We start from the raw sequence: 20456 nt of genomic DNA on the forward strand, positions 1-20456 counted from the left end.
AGTCATCTCCATTTTGTATCCTGTGGAGTAGGGACCAAGCCATGTGATGAGGAAGGTGGAAGGCACTTGAAAGCTGAGCTAGAGGGTGGACTTGGACATTCCAGGGTGTGGAGGAGGCTTGCCCCAGGCCCTGCGGCCAACAGTCTCCAGGATTCAGAAGGAGAGCTGACCCACCCAACTGGGAGTATACATTCCAGTGGTTGCTGATGTCACCTATAAATGAAACTAATATTTTCAGATAATGACAGAAATTTTTTGGTCTATGTCATGCTCCTATTAAAAATTCAAACACAATTATATTCTTTGTTGTTTTTATCATCAACCCAGAGAAAGGGGCAGATTACTTTTTTTATAAAATGATTTTTAAAAGAAGCCTTCACAGTTCCTTTTTAGGGTTGCTGAGAGCGTGATGTTAATTCAATAACCATTTCATCAAGTTTCATAAAAGTTTCCATTCTAAGCTACTACAAGTAACTCTTTTCATAAGTTCTTTTATTTGCAAAACAGGGAAAATGTCCAACTACTTGAGGTCATCTTGTGTTTGACAAAAAGCAACATGAAAGGAGAGGTAACAAAATGTTCAAGTCCTTGGCCAAGAACTGAATGGGTTTATTGCCTTTCTTCATCTGCCACCTCAAGAGACTGACTTCTAGTGCAATTTATAATACAATTAATTTCATGTGGAAACACCCTTTGCACTGCTTCTTTAATTAAAGCATACTCTGAACATTTGCATATATTTTGAAATGTTATGCAAAGAAAATAATTTTTAATAAATCCCTATCAGAGCTCTTGGAAGAGACGAACTTCATCAGGTGAAATTTTAGAATCCTTTGTCAAATTATTTTTCCCCTGACAATCATCAAACATTAATTATCCTAGCTCTGAAAGGCATGCTGGGAAGGCAGGTATGATACAGAACAAGACTCTTCCCCTGTGCCACACACTCAGGTACTCTGCACAGTGTCTGAGGGGAGAGCACCGAGTTCATTGCACCACACAGGGGTGGCAGAGAATAAAATACGTATAAATGTTGTGCTGCTTCATGTGAATCTGAGCCGGAATGGTAAGCAGAACACACAGCTTTTCAAGAAAACGCAACAATTCAAGACGCTGCCCAGAGAAGCCACCCCATACCCACACTGAGGGTGATGTTGGCTTACTCCACCCGTCACCTGTTTGTTTTCAACATCAGCCTCAAAAAGGAATACACTTTCCAGTCCAAGTAAGAACCAAAGTTCCCAAAGCTGACCTCCTGATTGTTCAGTGACAGAGGAATCCCCAGGGCGGCACTGATTACCTGTACTTGCAGCTGTAGATGTTCACCTGGCTGCCCAGGACAGATCCAGAACTCTCCACGTGTACATCAACCACAGACAGCTGCTCTGCTTCCGCGGAGTACTCGACCACAACCACATAGTGGCCTACCTGCGGGACCTGCAGGCGCAGGTGCAACTCCACCTGTCAGAGAGCCCGAGCCGACAGACGTGAAATGTAGTGGATGCATTTACACAGGCAACTGTGAAGATAGGGCTGAGAGGACACCTGGAAGTAGTTTCCTATGTCATCATAGTAAGACATGGGAACCCATAGGTAGGGATGCCAGATTAAAAAAAAAAAGGATCTTTCATTAAATTTGAAATTCAGATAAACAACACATAATTATTGATTGTTTACCTTCAATTCAAATTTAATCTGGTCTTTTTATTTTCTAAATCTGGCAACCCTATATTTAGGGGCTCCTACTCTTTCTACCCATATACTTGCTTTGTTTCTCAAGGCAAAAGACACTCCACAACTTGAAGTAAAAAAAGGAATTTCCAATGGAAGATAAGAGGAATAAAAGTATGCCTTGAAGTTCTTGAACTGTTCTTTAATTTAAAAAGAAACTTTAAATTACATGGGTGCAAATAATGTAAAGTGATACTCACACTCTACTCCTGGGATAATGACAAATAACAGTTTGTTTTTCATACTTCCAGACCATTTTCTACATTTGAAAATGCACACACACACACATACACACACATATATACTTGTTTTTTAAAAGAAAAATTGTGATCATAGTAGGCAGTCATGGATGCTTTTGCACCATCATGGCAGAGCTGGGTACCTGTGACAGAGACTGCATGGCCCATAAAGCCCAAAAATATTTACTGCCCAGCCCTTAACAGAAAAAGTATGTCTGTCCCTGACATCACCTATTGGTTAAGGACTTGGAACCTGGAATCATACTGCCTCCAGCTGCTTGACCTAGAGCTGTATGCCTCAGTGCCCTCTGTAAAAATGAGGTTAACGATAACATCTTTTCAAATCATTATGAGGATTAAATGAACTAATATGTGAAGAGCTCTTAGAACTGTATTTGATATCTTGTAAGTACTATATAAAGAGTGACAATTGTAACTATGAGCATTGCTTTTTGCCATGACTTGCTTTTTTTACTCAAACGTATTTCATGTGTCTATAGCAGTACATACAGATATACTTCATTTTTCTAGTGGCTGCCTATCATTACATAATATGAATGTAAAATAATTTATTTAACTAATCATCTATTCATGGACACTTAGGTTGGTTCTAATTTTCCCTATAACATATAATGTTATATGATCATCCATATATATGTATATATGCATATATGTATGTATTTGTATGTATCTGTATGTATATGTATATTGCATATGTATATGTATATGTGTATGTATATATCATTAGGCTAGTATTTTTATAAGATTCCTAGAAGTAGAATTTCTGGGTCAAAATGTATGTGCAAATTTAATGCCTGAGCCAATATTAGAACTACAGTTCTTAGCAGTTTAACCAACTTCAGCCCATAAACTCAGGCCCAGGCAAGCTTTACCACATTTAATTAAAATCCTCCTTCCCCTTGCCTTCAGGGAATTCACATTTACTGTTCCTTCTCCATAGCTCTGAACCACACAACTGCTATTTTCCACAGTGATCTTTCTATCACTTAAATAGTAGAAAGACTTCCCTCAGGGGGAAAATGTGGATTATTCACACCACTTTTCCACTCTGTGTTACAGAGTGAAATATGGTGCTGCCGTTGGCCCATGTGGAGAGGTTATTACAAGCATTTCTCCCCTAGGTATCTCCAAACAAGGGCTCGTCTGCCTTTACCCCACGCACAGGCCAATGATGTATTGACTTTTCTCCCAGAAGTTATTATTGGCTGCCAGTGCTATCATAGCAGTATTGGAAATTCCTTTTATTTTTTTCACTCTGAGTCCTGTAGGTTGATTTTTGGAGGTCTTATGGGAAGAGTTTGAATATACCGGGGGTGCCAAAAAATGTACACACATTTTAAGAGATGTTATCTATGCTCAAGCAGTAGTTCGCCATAATCAGAATTGTCTGGACACTGATGGGAACCACTTTGAGCACCTCTTATAATTGCAGAAGTCAAACATGACTTGTATTCATCTTTTTTTTTTAAATCAGTATATTGAGTATTACAATTAACACAGTTTTCTCCTCTCTTAAAATGTGTATACATTTTTTTTTGGCACCCTCTGTAGTTGATGGTCAAAGTGGGTTTTGAGAAACTCAGATATAAGACATAAAAATGGCAAACAGAAACTTTACTGTTTGTTAGCAACTATTTATCTTTTAAAAAGGGAATTTTAAGAAAACCAATTTCAACCTGGAGGGATCTTTCCAGTTTTATGGCACAGAACTGCCCTCATCTAGTTATCAGTGTTTCAGGATAGACATAAGCGGTGGTTGTATCAAACCTGTTGCTAACAAAAGCTAACTAACATGTCTGATGTCAAAATAAGGATTCAAAACGATTTGGTCAACATATACTTATTAAGCACCTATTCTATGCCAGTCCATCAGCAAGGTGATGGGCACAAAATGGGAAACAAGACAAACCTAGTCTCTGCTCTCAGACAGACTTTAATCAAATAATTAGATAATTACACAAATACAGTGTGAAATTAACATACGACAAATGCTCAGAAGATGTGCTAAGTGGGGTACCTGAGCTAGTCAGGTAGATGAGGGGAGAGGGGAGGACTTCTTGAAGAAGTTGAGTGCTGATGAACAAGAAACGGATAACCAGGTCACGAGGGGACAGAAGAGCATTTGGGCAGAGGGAACGGCCTGCAGTAGGAAGTTACTCTATGGCACACAATGTTCTAGGGTAAGAAATGGAAAGCAGGCCAAAGTAGTGAGGAACAGAGAGCAAGAGGAGGTATGATCAAATTGGGAGGTAAGATGGCAGCCTTACAGGTCATTAAATTTTTTGTGTCTATCCTAAGAGCATAAGATGTTACTGTAATGTTCCACTTGTGTATGTGTGAGCGTGGGGTGAGAGGATCAGTGATGATTAGATATTTGTATCAAAATAAGTATGCTGCCTATAGTATGAAGAATGGATTGGGAGATGCAGTGGATGAGAGCAGATGTGGGTGAGCTAACTGGGAGGCTACTGCAGAGAGCCTTATAAAAAGGTGATGGTGTAGTGGACAAGATGGTGGTGTATTGGAAAGATAAATGGAGAGAGGTGGAGATATTCAAGAAAAATCCATCCTAGGATTTACTGGTTTAAACATAACAGATTAAATGCATATATTTATTAATATTCCCTCTCAGAACTCCACATAAATGAGTCGGTTTTTTAAAATCATAAACCCACAAAGAAAAAAAGAGAATAGGAAAGAGGAAAAGAACAGACTAGAGAAATCAATAAAATTTTGAAAGCTGAAAAGCAAATGGATGTAAACTAATTAGACCAGAGAAAGCTGAAACCTAAGTGTCTGTGTGTGTGTGCAGGGTTGGGTTGGGGACTAGAAAAAAAAAAAAAAAATTGAGGAGCTCTCCCAAAGCATAAAACAAGATAAAGAGATTGGAAAGATGGGTTAAAGATTAAAAAATTAATTATCAAAGAAGTAACTGAAGAAAGATTCCCAGAATGATGGACAGAAGTTTCTAGGCTAAAAGGGTCTACTGAGAGCCCAGCACCTTGGCTGAAACACTACCTACATGAAGGCACATCCTTGTGAAATTTCAGAAAATAAGACATAAAGAGATGATCTGGGTGCCTGGTTAGCTCAGTTGGTTAGAGCACAGTGCTCATAACACCAACGTCACTGGTTTGATTCCCACATGGGCCAGTGAGCTGTGCCCTCCACAACTAGAGTGAAAACAGTGACTTGACTTGGAGCTGATGTGTCCTGGAGAAACGCACTGTTCCTAGTAAAAATTTAAAAAGAGAGACAATCCCAAAAGCTCTAAGAAAGGAAAAGCAGGTGGCAGCCAAAGAATTGGGAATCAGAAAATCATGTCACAATAGCAACACTTGAAGTTAGAAGTCCATGGGGAAATGTGATCAAATTATGGAGAGAAATGATTTCTAAACTAGAATTCTATATCTAACCAAAGTAAAAAACTCAAGATTGAGAGTAGAATAGAGATATTTTCAGATATGCAAGGTCTCAAAAAAACAAACAGAAGTACCTGACTCTGGGTGGTGAACACACAATGTGATATATAGATGATGTAATACAGAATTGTACACCTGAAATCTACGTAACTTTACTAACAATAGTTACGCCAACAAACTTTAAAACAAACAAACAAACAAACAACAACAAAAACAGAAGTATCTCCTTTTGTTGCCTTTCTCAGGAAGCCATTGGAGGATATCTACCAAAACGAGAAAGCAAATTTTAAAAAAGAGAAAGAATGGAAGTTCCAATAGTCAGGAAAAAGAGGATCCAATACAGTGGAGATGAAAAAAGAGTTCTAGGATGGTGGGGTGGTGATAAAAATTTTTAGGAAATGGCTATGCCTTGAGCCTAGAGACTATATTCCAGAGTAAAAAGAGATGAAGAATTCCAGGAGAGATGTCTCCAAGGAGAAATGGAGGAGAGGAAAAAAGGATGAAAGGAAAGGAAGGAGAGATGAAAGGAGGGAGGGCATGTGATATATTTGAATTGAGATGGAATTTACAATCTATCTGAAAATCTGGAAGAAATAGTAAAAATAAAATTTCTAGACAACAGTAAGTTGGAGGTTGGTTTACAACGGGGAGATGAGCATTGTAAAGTCTGCGTCAAGTACAAGAAGAGAACAGAATTACTGAATAACTTGAGACTTTGTTTGAAAAATTTATACTTTAGAACATATGTTAAAACGTTAAGGGTAACCATTAAATGACCAGAAAACAATTAAGACTTACCAAACAAGCAGGGAAATAGAAAAAACTGTCTCAAAGAGAAATCAGAAAAGAAAAAAAAATTAAGATAAATAAAAAGCTGGTAAATTAAATAAGATGATAAAAATAAGCAATCACCACAAATTATCAATGGATTAAAGTCATGTTGTAAAACAGAGATAATCAGATTAAAATAAAAAAAAAATCTAGTTATGTATTTGTTTACAAGAGACAGAGGCTTGCCTGGTGTACAAGAGGTGGTCTGACTTAAAAAGATTCTGGCCAGATTCTCTTTGTCAGAGAGAATAAAGAAGGGAGACGCAGGTGGCAGTGAGTGCTGGAGCTGGGAGGTAACAAAGAAATGGCAGCAGCGCAGCCTCACGGCAGTGTGTGAGACAAAGGACTATCAGTAAGCAAAGGAGGCCACTCAGGAAAGGGAGAGCTGAACAAACACAGAGAGAGCGGGGGAGGCCTCTGTCAGAACCAGGCAGCTCCGTCCCTCACAGATGCCTGGGAGACCTGAATGCACTCAGTTCCTGCCCCTGCAGTCCACCCTCTGTCTCCTTCGAGGGGGGGAATGGGGGCACACCCCTTCACATGAGCTAGATTTGTGGCTTGCTCTTCCTCTCAGCCTAGAGTCCCAACTAGAACACACACTAGCGATATGGCTAGTAGTTCCTGCCTGATCACCTGTGCTGGGCACCCCAACATGAGCCCCTCATAGATGACCTTATTTAAGAGTACCCGTGAGGTGGCTATTATTCTTATCCCCATTTTGTATACTAGTAAATTCAGGCCCAGGGAGACTTCACTGCTAGTTTCTGGTGACTCAGGAACCCAGACAGTTTCACTCCAGAACCATCCCCTTAACCACCACACTATACAAAGTTTCCAAAGTGAACGAAGAATTACTCTGCATGGCTCTAGGTGGCTATGCTGGCCAAAAGTTAGATATTATAATGAACTCTAGTTCGGCTTAATATAAAAAGGACTTTCTAATAATGACAGTTTCTTTAAAAATGGAATAGGCTACCTTTAGAAGAGGTGAGTCATCCATTGATTTAAGTATTCAACAGAGGCTAAAGGAATATCTAACAAGAATAATGTAGAAAAGATTCCTTCACAGGCAGAGGAATCAAATAAGTTCTAAGACCTCTTCTAACATCAGCCGTCTCTGAATTTTAGTACAATGATCTATTACACGTCCAATAGAACTTTTGGTGATGGCAAAAATATTCTGTGCAGATGTAATTACTGAGCACTTGAAGTGTGGCTAGTGCACAAAACAGAGGAACTAAGTTTTTAGCTTGACTTAAGTTTAATCAATTCAAATTTATATAGCTACATGGGGCTAGTGACTAGTGTATTAGACAGCACAAATCTGTGAGCACTTAAATCAAACAGTAAAAAGGATTGTTAAATACAACTGGACAGCCCAGGGCTTAGTCTTATGCATCATGCAACTATAGTAGTAGCTCAGGGCTATGGCTCTGGGCTAAGTCAGAGGCCAGGCACCTCCTGATGAATCATCAGCATAACTTCCTGGAGGTTAGCCTTTCACAGCTGTACCTCCTGCTGTCTGGGGACACACACACACACACACACACACAATATGTATGTATGTAGATATACAGCCTGGGTAGGGAAGGATACAGTGGGGTATTAAAATTAGAATGAAGAGGTAAGATCATTTCATTTATTTTACGCATACCTATATTACTTTACTTGTTATAAGTATTTACTTTTTTTGTAAAATAAAAATTCCAATGAAAAATAAAATGAAGACTAAACGTAAGAAATATCCTTCATATCCTATAACTGCTACCTCGAAAATGTTGGGAATGTAGTTGAAAAAAATGTATACATCTAAATATCCAGGAATGATGAATACCATATATATTTTAATTCCACAAATTTAATCCCCAGAATAGAATGAATAGTTTCCTCAAAGGTACAGAACAAAATGTTGTAGGTGATAAGGAATGGAAATATTGTGGAGGAAGATTTTTTTCAGGGCCTTCATTTTGAGGTATTGCATCGTGTGTTCTTATTGTTATTGTTCACATACAGTACTTCTAACTCAAATCTTAAATTAGTATAGTCTTAAGTTGTTTTGAGGCTCAAAGAACTCCTGGAAGAAAAGTAATACCAATACCTGTAGTAACCTGTTCTCCACGCCATGAGGAAGGAGCCTTGGGGTGTAGCAGTTCCAGATTCTGAGCTCAAGGAATTCAGCTGCTACAAATTACCTAGCCTATGGGGATGAAGTCAGTGAGCACTGCATCCTTTTAGGGTAAGCTGTGTAGTTTCTGGAGGTGTTTTAGAGAGCGCTTGCCCTGCATCAGGTAAAACAGGATGCCCCCCTTAGAGGTCCAGAGGATCAAAAGGAAAGGCTTCTGTGGTCACCCATGGTCCTGCCATGTCTAGATAGTGTTTCAAGACTAAAATTACCATGGCTCAGTGTGGTGTATCACCCAGCCCCAAACTAAGGCAGAGAACTCAGTACACCTTCAGTGAACACTTCTGAAGAATCCTTCCAGGTTCCCCTGAGTTTGAGAAGCAATAGCGGTCAAGGGTTTTGGAGCAGACACAGACCTGGGGAGGTACCGTGTTTCCCCGAAAATAAGCCCTAGCATGATTTTTCAGGATGACATCCCCTGAACATAAGCCCTAATGCATCTTTTGGAGCAAAAATTAATATAAATCTTATTTTCAGGGAAACATGGTAGTAATGGCTTTGACAGTAAGTAAAAGGCTGTCCCACCTCTCTCCCACTGAGGTCCGCCATGACTGGGTGTGCAGGGGTGGGCTGCCTCACTGCCAAGGGTCTCGGCTCCCCATCAAGCAGGAAGCGTCTGGCCTCACAAGCGAGGGCACAGGAGAATCGGGTCACTGGCAAATGCTGGTAAAGCAAGCAACTTCAACAATGACAAAATACAACAGTTACAACTGAGAACAAAACACAGATCATCAAAGCACATCCCCAAGGACTCTTATCCATTCCATTCATTTATCATTCCCTCAACAAACTCTTATTGTATTCCTCCTATAGAAATTGGGTGGTAAATTTTCATCAGCATGAGGAATGGAAGAAGCAAAGGTCTACAAACCCACATTTTATTTTAAACTCCTCTTTTCATGGGATGCACGACTTTGAGGGTATTACTTGGACGTGCATCAGCATTTCTACATGCTGGAGGGTAGGCGTTACACTCCAGTGCCAGCTACCGTATGCAAAGTGTTTTGTGATTCTTATGCGAAAGACAGTCAACTGCCACAGAGAGTAATTACCCAGAGAATCCTGCTCTAATTGTGACCCTGAGGCCTATCTCTAATCCTTGCACCAAAGGCTCCTGATTAGAGGACCCCCATGATGAACCTGCTGTCCACACTAACTTTGCTTGGGGAGGTCCCTCGTGGGCACATGGCTCTGTGACAGGCAGCTGCAGCGAGGAGGCCTCATAGTAGTCCCTGGGAAGTAGCACCAGGTAGTCCTAGGAAATAATGACCAAAAGGACGATTATTTATTTTGATGGTGGCCCTACTTTCAAAATAAAATAGCCAAGCATACGAAATTGATCATAACCAGGTAAAGCTCGCTAGTTAAAAATCCACATCAGTTGCTTTGTTCTGCCTCCTGACTCACCAGAGCACACACATCAACTCACACAGGTGCTGTAAGATTGGAGACAAGCACCTCTGGGTGAACTTTGCTATCATCAGATCTCAGGGGAAATTTTATTGTTTCTTCTGGGTTGTTTATAAATTCAAAAACAAACAAAGATAATAAACTGTCGATGGATAAAACGTTCCTTTGAAAACTGGTGACCTCATCACTACAGAAAAACACTGAGTTGTTTATATGTACCATGGCTTTTTATTGCCACATCAGAGCAGCGCTTGCCTGGCTTGGTGTAAAAAGTGATGTTTTATGATTCTGGTGAATCAGAGACTGAAACTGGCCTACTGCCTATTCTAGGGTATGAGAGGAAGAACATGTTCCACCGAGTGTGCCAAACAAAGCCCACAATGTAAAGTCAACTATGCAGCACTTCAGGAAAGAGCAGAACTCCAGACTTCTGAGTGGCGAATGATTTGACAACTCTGCAGCAATCCTGGCATCACTGCCTATCTGCAGAGGGAAGGAGGGAGGGAATGTCACCACAACTGTGAAGAGACTCATACATGGACCATAAGGCTTTTACTCTCTTCAAGATCCGTAATTTGTCTAAAATGGAGAAAAAGAGAAATATATGGGAAGGTGAAAGTAGTAGATGGCGATCCAGGGGTCTCAGTGGTCCACCACAGTGGTCTGATTACCTGAATGGGTTTTAATTTAATAATGGTTATTGTTCTATTAGTAAGTTTCCTTAGGTTGGGGCCGTATCTCCTCATTACTGTATGGTCTCATAGCTCCTAGGACAATAAAAGTTGATAATAGGTGCTCAATAAAATAATTTTAGAGAAAGTAGTTTCATAATATGGAAGGATACATATGAATTACTACACAATTGCACTGACTAAATGTCCTGAAAATCTTCCATGCCTATGAAGTAACTTTTATAATGAATTTCATTTTTCCATTCGTCCAATTTTATATACCCATTATTGGCCTCAATGAAAATTTCCTCTTCCTCATTTCTAGCATCTATGAAACATTCTTAAACTTTCTTAAAGCAACAAAACTTTCTACCAAGAAGATGCAAGAAAAACAGGGACTGAATGAAGAACATAAATCTTCACATTATCTTTATAAGATCCCAGATTTGGAAGGACCTATAAGGGTAAGCATCGTAAAAAAGAAGCAACTGAGGCAGGCTTGGAGTCAGGGACTTGCCTAAAATTTGCTAACATAGCCAATCAAAGGGGCTACACCAAAAGGAAGTTTTGTTTTCCTCTCTTAGTGAATGAAACCAACTATTGCCAGACTTTATTTTGAAAAGATCTTGCTAGAAACAAAAGCAGACATCCGAGAAGGGTTTCTCAGATAGCATTTTTCATTCCTTCAACTCCTCATGGCTTTCTGTCTATTCTATTAAGGTTCAAGGACACAGCCTTTCTCTTGATGAAGAGTTCTTTGTCACTGGCAATCTATTTGGTGACATTATTGCCTACATTTAAGATAGAAGGCAGGAAGAGTATCACTATGAAGCCTTGGTTCCTCCAGTCTGTTCCTTCTCTTTCTACACCAAGAACGTCACTGATTTTAGAATCTTCGCTTCCTCTAGTTTCTTCTGATTTACTCAGCACAATTCTCAGAGAGGCTGATCTCATAGATGCCCTTCTGGTTCACGATGAAAAATTCCAAAGAAACTTTTGAAAGTCTGGGATATATGCTCGTTAAGATTTTGCATTTATTTTGATAACTTCAAAATCGTTACGAGTTATAATTTGGTGTGATTTTTGTCTGTGAGAAGCTGGATGGAGTACTATAAAAAATATTTTAAGTTGGTTCCTATGTCATTATGTCAAGTGAGGGCAAATGTCACCATAGGTTCCTGTGTCTAAAAGGGAACCAGCTATGATTTTGATATCTTATAGTCACTGTGGTTCACTGTGGATGGGACCAGCTCCAAGAGGGGAAGAAGCTCCACTAAGAACTATCTCTTACCAGGAGGACTCCCTCTGCCTTAATGCAAGCAATCCATGTCCCTGGTGCAAGTGAAAATGGCTCTGCAAAACCATGTCCAGGGACGGTGACAAAGGCTGGCTCCTTACTTGGCAGGAAGATGATCTCTTTGCTCTGAGCAACACCTATCAGAAATAAAAAGAATTGCTTAGGGCATTTTTCTAGCAGTCAGTATTAGGATTTTAGATAATCAGTTTCAGACATTCAGTTTACATCTGAAAAAGTATAGGGTAGCTTACTGATCATATGTACTGATCTTATTTTTTTTAATTGTATGGGTGCATAAGCATATGTAGAAGATAGACTAGAAAGATATTAATGAAATGTTAGCAGTAGCTATCTATGCTGGGATTGTGTGTCACTTTTTATTTGTTAAATGATTAAGCATAGTAATACATGTAAACTACTTAGAAAAATTCTTGACAAATTTTTTTAATTGCCAAAAGAAATGTAATGATAATTCACAAGGAAGAAGAAAATAGATACTGTGTTTCCCCCAAAATAAGACCTAGCTGGACCATCAGCTCTAATGTGTCTTTTGGAGCAAAAATTAATATAAGACCCAGTCTTATTTTTACTATAATATAAGACAGGGTGTAATATAATATAATATAATATAATTTAATATAATACAATACCAGGTCTTATAGTAATTAATGCTCCAAAAGACGCATTAGAGCTAATGGTCCAGCTAGGTCATATTTTTGGGGAAACATGGTAATACACAATAAGCACTCAATATCACTAGTACCCAAGTAAATGAAAATTGAAAATAAGAACATCATTTTTTCAAGAACAATATAATTTTCACCTATCAAATTAGCAGAGTTCTTTAGTGGTGATATGACATGTTGAACATGAAACAAGCAATGTAGGAACACTCAGGTAGAAGGGGAATTAGTACCACTTTTCTGGAAACCATTTTGACAATTTCTGAGCTCTTAAAAACTTTCTTACCAATTGGCCTGGTGATTCCACTTTTAAAATCTATCCTGTGGAAGTGTTCTAAAATGTAGATAGAAACTTATGGGTAAAGATTCTCACTGCTGCATGACAGTAAACAGAACAAAAAAGTGGAAATGCCTTCACTATCTAACAGTGGAGGAAAGATTAAGCAACTTATGGTATAACTGTGTGGTGGGATCATGCAGGGCCATTCAATGACATGGGGGAAGTTTATGAAGCAGAATAAAAAAACTGAAGGTCAAGTATAATTTCAACAATGTTTTAAAAAAAGGGCATGGAAGAAAACCTGGAAGGAAATGTACAAAGTGTCACAGATGAGTTCCTTGATGGGGGAGTTGGAGTTATTTGCTCCTGTGGTCTTTAAGTATTCAATATATTACATAAGATACTAAGTATTTTCCATTTTATTTACATGTAATTCAAAATTTTTAATTTCTTTTGAAGAACATGCATTCATTTTGAAATAAGAAAAAGTTTTGCTCTCCACGCCCCTCCATCTGGACCTGTGCTTACTTCTCCGCATTTACCTGAAGCCACAAAGTGTGCCCTGCAGGCTCCAACAGTACCCTGTTAACCTTCCTGGGAAACCCTACATTCCACCCACCTGAACCAGGTCCCAGCCCCGGATTTTAGGTGCTATTTATTTAAAAAAAAAAAAAAAAGAAAGAAACTGTAGGTCTCAGCAGGCACCAAAGCCCACTGGGGCAAATCCCACTCCTGGGGGTAAGCCCCCCACACAGCAGCCTGTAAGCTGTGGACATGGCCAAACCCCACTGCCAGTAAGTATGAAGGTCAATCCCACCCACCAACATGCCAACAGCAATCAAGGCTCAACTATAACAGGAGGGCACACACAACCCACAAAGGGGACATACCTGGAGCACCTGGAGTAGGTGACCAGGGAGACTGTGCCACTGGGCCCCACAGGACACCTACTACATAAGGCCACCCGGCCAACACTGGGAGACATAGCAGATCTACCAAATACATAGAAAGAAACATATAGAGGCAGCCAAAATAAGGAAACAAAGAAATATGTCCCAAATAAAACAACAGGAAAGAAAACTCCAGAAAAAGAACTAAATGAAACATAGGCAAGCAATCTACAAAACACAGAGTTCAAAAGAATAGTATAAGGATGTTCAAGAAACTTAGTGAGAACTTCAACAAAGAGATAGCAAGACTATAACCATAAAAAACAACCACCAGAAATGAAGAATACAATAACTGAAACAAAGAATGCACTAGAAGCAATCAATAGCAGATTAGATGAAGCAAAGGATCAAATCAGTGGTTTGGAAGACAAGGCAGCAGAAAACACCCAATTGGAACAGCAAACAGAAAAGAGAATTTTGCAAAATGAGGATAGTCTAAGAGACCTCTGGGACAACATCAAGCATAACAACATCACAGGGGTATGAGAAGGAGAAGAGAGAGAGCATGGAATTGAAAACCTATTTGAAGAAATAATGACTGAAAACTTTCCTAACCTGGCAAAGGAAATAGACATACACGTCCAGGAAGCACAGAGAGTCTTAAACAAGATGAACCCAAAGAGGCTCACACCAAGACACATCATAATTAAAATATCAAAGGTTAAAGACAAAGAGAGAATCTTAAAAGCAACAAGAGAAAGACAACTAGTTAAAAGGCAGCTCCCATGAGACAGATTGTCAGCTGATTTCTCAACAGAAACTGTGCAGGCCAGAAGGGATTGGTACAAAATATTCAAAGTGATGAAAAGCAAGGACCTACAACCAAAACTACTCTACCCAGCAAGGCTATCATTTAAAATTTAAGGAGCGATAAAGAGCTTCCCAGACAAGAAAAAGTTAAAGGAGTTCATTACCATCAAACCAGTATTACAAGAAATGTTAGAGTTTTTTTTTTTTTTTTGGTCAAGATAGTGGAGTAGGTAAACACTGTGCTTGCCTCTTCTAACAACCACATGAAAATTATAACAAAACTACAGAACAACCATCATTGAAAATTGCCTGAAGTCTAGCTGAATATTGGAAGTCCTACAACTAAAGATATACGGAAGAAACCACATCGAGATTGGTAGGAGGTGCAGAGATGCAAAACAGACTGGTCCCACAGTTAAAAATCAGGAGGAATATCGGCTGCAGAGGTCCCATGTTAGAAGTGAGGGGAATCCATGCCAGGTTCACCAACCCATGGTTCCAGTGCCAGGAAAAGAAGTCCCCACAACTTTTGGCTATGAAAACCAGTGGAGATTGTGGCTAAGTGAGACAGGGCTGCTGGAGTCCCAGGTTATCCTTTTAAAGGGCCCATTTATGGACTACTCACTGAAGGACCCACTCTGTCCGAGCTCCAGCACTGGGGAAGCAGCTCAAAAGTCACCAGGGACATATGGGGAGGAACTGAATTGTCTGAATCCAGAGCAAGGGCTACAGCAGCAACTTCCTCCCAGACAGAAGTGCTGGCAGAAGCCACTGTTTCTTTGTTGAGCCCTCCCCCTTCCCAACCTTGGTGATTCCCTGAGACCCTGCCCCATGCAACTTCAGGACACACCCAAACCACTTCCAGTGGCTTTTCCATACAAATGGCCTGTCTTGGCTCATGCTACAGATTTGCTAAAAATCTCTCAAAAGTTCGCAAACCCCAAACAAGCAGCATCTGGTTTTGGTATGTTCTATACTTTTTGATAAGCTGCCCCAACTCCAGCATTGGCAGCAGCCAGCCTTGATTGGAGGCTTGGCCTCATCCAGGCACAACTGAGCCCAGCGTGGATGGGGGCCAGCTGCAAATTGCTTTGTGGCTCATGTCAGGTGGTTCCAGGCAGGGCACAGGCTGCAGCTGAACTTGGCCTGTGGTTGGGTCCCTCCCAGGAGGCTGCAGGGGCAGTATGCCTTGTGGCCAGCTGCAGACCTGGCAGGAGCACCACCCATCCACCTCTGAGGGTGTCACACCCAAAGGGCAGACTGGGCTTGTGCCAAAGCCCTGCTAAAGTGAATCCTGCACCATAGGGTCAGTCCCTGCACCACAGCTCCTCCACTATAGTCATGGCCAGTCCTCACAGCCAATCAGCCTGAGGGTCAATTCCTGCCATTGATGTGCAAACAGCAACCAAGGCTCAACTACAACAGGAGGGCACACACCACCTACACAAGGAATATATCTGGAGTACCCAACTCAGATAACCAGGGAGACTATGCCCTGGGTCCCACATGACACCTACTACATAAGGCCATTCTACTAAGAATAGCAGGAGACATAGGAGACATAGCAACTCTACCTAATACATAGAAACAACCACAGAGAGGCAGCCAAAATGGGGAGACAAATAAATATGTCCCAAATAAAAGAACAGAACAAAGCTCCAGAAAAATAATTAAACAAAATGCAGACACACAATCTACCAGAGGCAGAGTTCCAAACACTGGTTATAAGGATGCTTAAGGAACTTAGTGAGAACTTCAACAAAGAGATAGGAAATATAAAAATGGAGATAGAAAACATAAAAAAAGAACCATTCAGATATGAAGAATGCAATAACTGAAACAAAGAATACAATAGAAAGAATCAACAGTAGATTAAATGAAGCAGAGGATAAAAGCAGTGATTTGGAAGAGAAAGTAGCAGAAAACCCTCAATCAGAACAGCAAAAAGAAAAAGGAATCCAAAAAATGAGGATAGTTTTTTGGGACAACATCAAGTGTCCCAAAATTCACATCACAGGGGTACCAGAAGTAGAAGAAAGAGAGCAAGGAATTTAAAACATATTTCAAGCAATAATGATGGGAAAATTCCAAAACTTGGTAAAGGAAATAGACATATAAGCCCAGGAAGCACAGAGTCCTAAACAAGGTGATTCCAAAACCAAAAATATTACAAGAAAGAAAGGAAGGAAGGAAGGAAGGAAGGAAGGAAGGAAGGAAGGAAGGAAGGAAGGAAGGAAGGAAAGAAAGAGAAAGAAAATTATATTCCAATATCCCTGATGAACATAGATATAAAAATCCTCAATAAAATTTAGCAAACTGAATTCAACAATACATTAAAAAGATCATACACCATGATCAAGTGGGATTTAATCCTGGGATGCAAAGCTGGTTGAATATCCACAAATCAATTAACATGATAGAGCATAAAAAGATAATGAAAGATAAAATTCATATGATCATATCAATAGATGCAGAAATGATGTTTGACAAAAACCAGCATTCATTTATGATAAAAATTCTCAGCAAAGTAAGACTTGAACATACATACCTCAACATAATAAAGGCCATATACAGCAAACCCACAGCTCACATCATACACAACAGGGAAAAGCTAAAAGCGTTCCCCTTAAGATCAGGCACAGGACAAGGATGCCCACTACTATCACCAGTTTTATTCAACACAGTATTGGAAGTTCTAGTGACAGTGATAACACAAGAAAAAGAAATAAAAGGCATCCAAATGGGACAGGTAGAAGAAAAACTGTCATTACTTGCAGATGACATGATACTATATAGAAAGAACCCTAAAGATTCCACCAAGAAACTATTAGAACTGATAAATGAATACAGTAAAGTAGCAGGATACAAAATTAATATTCAGAAATTGGTTGCATTTTTAGACACCAATAATGAACTACCAGAAAGAGAAATTAAGAAAACAATCCCATTTACATTGGCATCAAATAAATAAATAAAATAAAATATCTAAAAATAAATTTAACCAAGGAGGTAAAAGACCTGTACTTAGAAAACTATAACACACTTAAGAAAGAAATTAAATAAGATATAAATAAATGGGAGTATATACCGTGTTCATGGATAGAAGAATTAACATTGTTAAAATGTCCATATTACCCAAAGGATCTATAGATTCAATGCAATCCCATTTTTCACAGAACTAGAGACAAATAATCTTAAAATTTATATGGAACTACAAAAGATCCTGAATAGCGACAGCAATCTTGAGAAAGAAGAATAAGATTGGTGGTATTGTGCTACCTGATATCAAACTGTACTACGAGTCTGTAATAATCAAAACAACATGGTATGGGCATTAAAACAGACACATAGATCAATGGAACAGAATAAAGAGCCCTGAAATAAACCCACACCTATACGGTCATTTAATCTATGACAAAGGAGGTAAGAATATATAGTGAGGTAAAGGCAGTCTATTCAATAAATGGTGTTGGACAAAGTAAACAGATATATGCAAAAAATGAATCTGGACCACCTTCTTACACCATATATGAGAATAAACTCAAAATGGATTAGAGATTTAAATGTAAGACCTGAAACCATAAAACTCCTAGAACAAAACACAGGCAGCAAACTTTCTGGCATTGCTCTTAGTAATATTTTTTTTTCCTGATATATCTCCTCAGGCACGGGAAACAAAAGAAAAAACAAACAAACGGGACTTCATCAAACAAAAAGTTTTTGCACAGCAAGGAAAACCACCAACAAAATGAAAAGACAACCTACTGAATAGGAGAAGATATTCACCAATGATATATCTGATAATGGGTTAATATCCAAATTTTATGAAGAAATTACACAACTCAACACCAAAAGAACTAACAATCCAATTAAAAAATGGGCAGACAACCTGAATAGACATTTCTCCAAAGACATGCAGATGCCCAATAGGCACATGAAAAGATGCTCAACATCACTAATGATCAGAGAAATGCAAATTAAAACCACAATGAGATATCACCTCACACCTGTCAGAATGGTCATCATCAATAAATCAACAAACAACAAGTGTTGATGAGGAGGCAAAGAAAAAGGAACACTTTTGTGTATTGTGGTGGGATTGCAAATTGGTGCAGCCACTGTGGAAAACAATTTGGAGGTTCCTCAAATTTAAAAATAAAACTACCTTATGACTCAGCAATTCTACTTCTGGATATTTATCCAAAGAAATAAAAAACACTAATTGAAAAGATATATGCACTCCTATGTTCACTGTAGCACTATTTACAATAGGCAAGATACAGAACCAACCTATGTGCCTATCAATAGACAATGGGATAAAGAAGAGGTGGTACATATATACAATGGAATATTACTCAGCCATAAGGAAGTATGAAATCTTACCATTTGCAATAACATGGATGGACCTAGAGGGTATTATGCTAAGTGAAATAAGTCAGACTGAGGACAAATACCACATGATCTCACTTATATGTTGAATCTAAAGAACAAAATAAATGAACGAACAAAACAAAAAGACTCGTAAATACAGAGAACAAACTGATGTTTGCCAGAGGTGAGCAGGGTTCGGGGCTGGGTGAAAAAGGTGAAAGGATTAAGAAATACAAATTGGTAGTTACAAAATAGTCATGGGCATGAAAATACAGCATAAAAAATATAGTCAATAATATTGTAATAACTATGTATGGTGCCAAGTGGGTAGTAGACTTATCAGGGTGACCAATGTATAAATTATATACGTGTCTAACCACTATGTTGTATACCTGAAACTAATATAAAATAATATTGAACGTCAACTGTAACTGAAAAAATAAATTCATAATTTTTTTAAAAAGCTAAAACTAATAGAAATTTTGAAAAAAAAGAAAATGTTTTGGTTTTCTGTTTGTTTTCGGGATCCAAAATGTTTTCTTTTGCATTAAACAAATAGAAAACCTTTTGTAGAAGGTTCAGAAACAAGGAAACATCTGTGTCCAATTGAAACTCTTTCTTCAGAAGAGATGTTTACTCCAAACATTGTACTACTCCTTGTATTACTCTCCTGTTCTAAAAATATCTATGGCCCACTAAGTATTAGGCCTAGAACTAGGTTCTGGGAAAGAGGCAGTAAACACAGCCGCATTGCCTTTGCTCCCCAACAGGACAGGGGAGGTGAGGAGTTAGACACCAGAAAACAGGAGAATACAGTACAGCATGGACAGTAGCATCTGGGAGGATGCAGAGCTTACCACAGGAATACATAATGGGGGCTCCTGACTCAGACATGGGGGCTTAGGAATGGAGTCCCATGAGAAAACAACCTAAAATATGCTCCAACCGTCTGAGTAAACAGAGGAAATTGCTGATGGAACTGTCATGTACGGTCTATTAAAAAGAGTTTGGGCTCTGAAGCCTGGGACTTGTCTACAAAGGCCAGCCATGTGCTTAGGCAATTTACTGTACCTCTCAGTTCTGTTTCCCCTTCTACCCTCTTTAGTCCACAAGGTTCTTATCATGTCAGAAAATGGATGCCCAAGTCCTCTGTAAATGAAAAAGCAAGGCTGCTAGTTCTTCCTATTGGTTATTAATCAACCTGCAGCCTCATGAGCTTGGCTCACATAACTCGGGTGCATCATTTCTTCCCCCATGTCTGACTCTGCTGTGAATGCTAAACACAGATGTTTAAATTTCTATCAAAAATTAAATCTCCATTGGTGCCATTTTGTATTCTTGTGGGATTCCTAGTGCTTCCTGGAATCTGTTTCCAGGACTGGCAGAACCCCTAACTCCTTGGGGAGCAGACTTCCTAGCTTCTTCTCTGTGCTAAGATTTGCCCTCTGACTGTGCTTCTTCTCCTCAGCCCTCAGGAATCCCTCACCCCTGAAATTTCTCTCTCTGGAACTCTCTTAGGTTTCATGCTTTACAGCATTCTTCTTAAAAATTCCTATTCTCACCCATTTCTCCTTGAACTATTTGGTTTGCCTAAAACAATGGGAGAATTTAGGGCAGG

The 20456-nt window shown here is 39.2% G+C and overlaps 1 protein-coding gene across 1 annotated transcript in view; it reads right to left on the reverse strand.

The window, feature by feature from the left end:
• The window catches only part of LAMA3 (laminin subunit alpha 3), a 258618-nt gene that overhangs the window by 111715 nt on the left and 126447 nt on the right, over positions 1–20456 (reverse strand). Inside the window, exons 21-24 of the mRNA XM_074339734.1 lie at positions 11799–11941; positions 9584–9681; positions 8952–9105; positions 1301–1461 (exon numbers count right to left, since the gene is read on the reverse strand). Coding sequence (XP_074195835.1) covers positions 1301–1461; positions 8952–9105; positions 9584–9681; positions 11799–11941 — 556 coding nt within the window. The remainder of the gene's footprint in view (positions 1–1300; positions 1462–8951; positions 9106–9583; positions 9682–11798; positions 11942–20456) is intronic.

The sequence above is a fragment of the Rhinolophus sinicus genome, linkage group LG09 (assembly GCF_036562045.2).
Source record: "Rhinolophus sinicus isolate RSC01 linkage group LG09, ASM3656204v1, whole genome shotgun sequence".
NCBI classification, from domain to species: domain Eukaryota; kingdom Metazoa; phylum Chordata; class Mammalia; order Chiroptera; family Rhinolophidae; genus Rhinolophus; species Rhinolophus sinicus.